Raw genomic sequence first — 3094 nt, forward strand, 5'->3', positions numbered from 1 at the left:
AACACAATACTTACTTTAAACAAATGAACCTAGCTCTCTCTCTCTCTCTCTCTCTCTCTCTCTATATATATATATATATATATATATATATATATATATATATATATATATATATATATATATATATATATATATATATATATATATATATATATATGAAAGATAAAGTTATTTGCTATGTGAAGGTGACCTGAAAACCGGAAACTCGTGGAGGCATTGAAGATTGGCAAAGTGGGTAGCTGTATATGGCCCAATTTTTTTATTATATATTTTTATTTAAAAATACAAACTTATAATAACGATAAGGCTTTTTTTTTTTTTCTGATTCACCCTTGAATCTTTAAAAATATTTAATTCTTCGAGACCGGCTCTATAGAAACTTGGGCAAAATAGAAAAAATTACACAAATAGTTCGCTTAATTAATTGGTAAATAAAGTTTTAGTTTGAACAGAAAAAACTTAAAAATTTTAAGTCGTTTTTGAAATTAACTCCAAAATTAAAGAAGAAAGTACATAATTTTTTTTTCAATTAAAAGTTTACTAGGGATGCCGGATGGATATGCATTAATCAGTGATCGAGGGATTTGAGCCTACTTGAGCTTGACGCATCAAACTCACCATCCCAATGAATTTTTGGTATATAAAATTAACAAACGAAACAAGCGGAAGACACCATTTTTTTGCATTAACAAGCGAACATCCCTATTCTATATCTTTACCTACTTCATATGTGTCTTTCTATCTTATATATTTTCCTTTACTTTTGATAATTAATGATATAATAATATATTAAATGAATCATATATACAAATTTAAACATTCAATTCCACTCTAAGAAAACTACTCTGCAACGGATATACGTCCGGCTGCTTGATCATTCTAATATAAATACAACAATTAAACGGTAGTCTTGACTGTCTGTTGTTACATAATACAATTCTTGTAACAATTACGTATTGGTAAAAATAACAAGAGATTTAAAACGAATCTAAATAAGTTAAACAGGGTGAAAGTGTTTATTAGTGGATGATATACATTGGTAGAAGTGATACAAACATGTACGTATCTTCTACTCATCTCCATCTGCTACACATGCATGTAAACGCACTCATCCACACCGACACACACCCACACGCACACACTGTATTTAGCTTTCTCATCGACCAACGTCTTTATATGTAGAGAGGGGGAGAGATATAGGGAGATAGAGATTTAAAGAGAGAAATTAACATGAATAGCAGTGATCAACAGGGATCCCTAAATATGATGAAGAAGAGGTGGTTGCAGGATCACCAGAGAAGACTCATGTCCCAACCCTACATCAACATGCTCGTTTCACAAAATAACATCTCTTCAACTTGTCCTCCTCCTCCTCCCATTCATAAATTTCTAAAAGAGGAGGACGATTTGATAGCCGGAGTGATTCCAGCGGTGACAGTGGTGGTGGAAGGCCGTTCAATCTGCCACCGGATCAGCCTTCACAATCACGACGGTTACAACAGCCTAGCTAAGGCTCTCCGCCACATGCTGGTGGACGACGAGCACAGTGGCCATGTTCATGAAGAACAAGAAGTAGGAGTTGATCTGTCAAATGCAGTACCAGGTCATATCATTGCTTATGAAGACATGGAAAAGGATCTTCTTCTTGCGGGTGATCTTAACTGGAAGTAAGTTGTTTATTTAAATTTAAAATAATACTTATGTACTTAATTTGGTATGCTACAGCTTCTAAAAATAATAGAATATGTTATTTTTTATTATTATAATATCACACCTATATTTATTTACTAAACTAGCTTCGTATTTCTTTAATTTGGCCAAAATGGAATTGTTTTGACATTACTTAATCTGGAAAATGACACAAATGTCCTATGAATTTTCTAGGGTTTACCCGTTGAGTCCCTAAAATTTTTGTCGGGCTTTATGAGTCCATAAACTAGGATATGACATGTTCTTTTAGTCCCTGTCAACATCTAATAGCCGGTTCAGTGACCTTTTAGACCAAAAAAACTCACATTGTGCCCTATAATAAAGCCAAAAAAATAAGTTTGGAGATCAATACGAATTAAGTGTGAATTTGGCTTTTGAAGAAAAGAAGAGCTTTTTTTTTGTACAAATTGATCCCCAAACTTTTTTTTTTGGCTTTTTAGGGGAACAATCTGAGTTTTTTTTTTTTTTTTGTCTAAAAGGTTACTAAACCGGTTATTACAGTTTGACAATGACTTAAATAGCAGGTCATATCCTAGTTTAGGGCCCAATAAAGCCCGATAAAGACTTTAGAGACTCAACAGGTAAACCTTAGAAAGTTCGTAGGGCATTTGTATCATTTTCCCTCATGAATTATATATATACTATTTTTTGATGGAAAAATAGGACGAAAGAAAATTTTGTAGTTTCAGAATTAATAGAAATTTTATTGGATTTCAATGGATTGTATGTGTATTTTTTGTTGAAGGGATTTTATAAGGGTGGCAAGGAGACTTCGCATCATTCCAGTGAAGGCGAATTTAAGTAAAGGAAAATGATTCCAATAAGAGTAATTGCTGAAGAGGAAACGTAAGTTTAGGCATTTGTATTTGAAACATATGTAGCTAGTTATGGTATTTCATTTTTAAGGTCCAAACCTTATATGACCCGTCGTTCACAAGAGTGTAGCTCGTTATGGTATTTTACTTTTTGTCCTATTTGAGTAATTATCGCTTTCGATGCAAGGTTTTATGAGATTATATTTTGGTCTTGCCTCTTGCGGTTATTGCCATAAAAATATTCATAATTCCTTAAACCAACGGAGTTTCCTATATACCTTATAATAAAATATAAAATATCATATTTATGGTCTAAACTTTAAATATCATATCTAGTTTTTATAAAATTTCAAAATATTAAATTTCCCAAATCTATTTTTTTCCTACATTTTAAAATATTTTGTTATCAACTTTTTAAAACTTAAAATCATTCTAATTATAAGAAAGTCTAAATTGACAATAATACCAGTTTTTAAAATTGTGAGAATTCTTCAAGACACACACTACAAGAAAAAAGGTAATTAGCAGCGACAAAAGTCGCCGCTAAAGAGTTAAAAAGCCAGTGGTAA

General features: G+C 31.7%; 1 protein-coding gene across 1 annotated transcript; it reads left to right on the forward strand.

The window, feature by feature from the left end:
* Positions 1–1179: 1179 nt before the first annotated feature.
* Positions 1180–2702, forward strand: LOC111913848 (auxin-responsive protein IAA33). The gene is made up of 2 exons (XM_023909559.3): positions 1180–1667; positions 2456–2702. Exons 1-2 carry the CDS (start codon positions 1231–1233, stop codon positions 2523–2525), a joined length of 507 nt encoding a protein of 168 aa, XP_023765327.1. The 5' UTR covers positions 1180–1230; the 3' UTR covers positions 2526–2702.
* Positions 2703–3094: the final 392 nt, after the last annotated feature.

The sequence above is a fragment of the Lactuca sativa genome, chromosome 5 (assembly GCF_002870075.4).
Source record: "Lactuca sativa cultivar Salinas chromosome 5, Lsat_Salinas_v11, whole genome shotgun sequence".
In the NCBI taxonomy this organism is placed as follows: Eukaryota; Viridiplantae; Streptophyta; class Magnoliopsida; order Asterales; family Asteraceae; genus Lactuca; species Lactuca sativa.

What these genes read in the sequence shown, in the direction of transcription:
- LOC111913848 (XM_023909559.3), top strand. Translation starts at nt 1,231, where the DNA reads ATGAATAGCAGTGATCAACAGGGATCCCTAAATATGATGAAGAAGAGG. An exon ending in GCGGGTGATCTTAACTGGAA is followed by an intron (nt 1,668 to 2,455) that starts GTAAGTTGTTTA and finishes TTTTTGTTGAAG; the next exon opens with GGATTTTATAAGGGTGGCAA.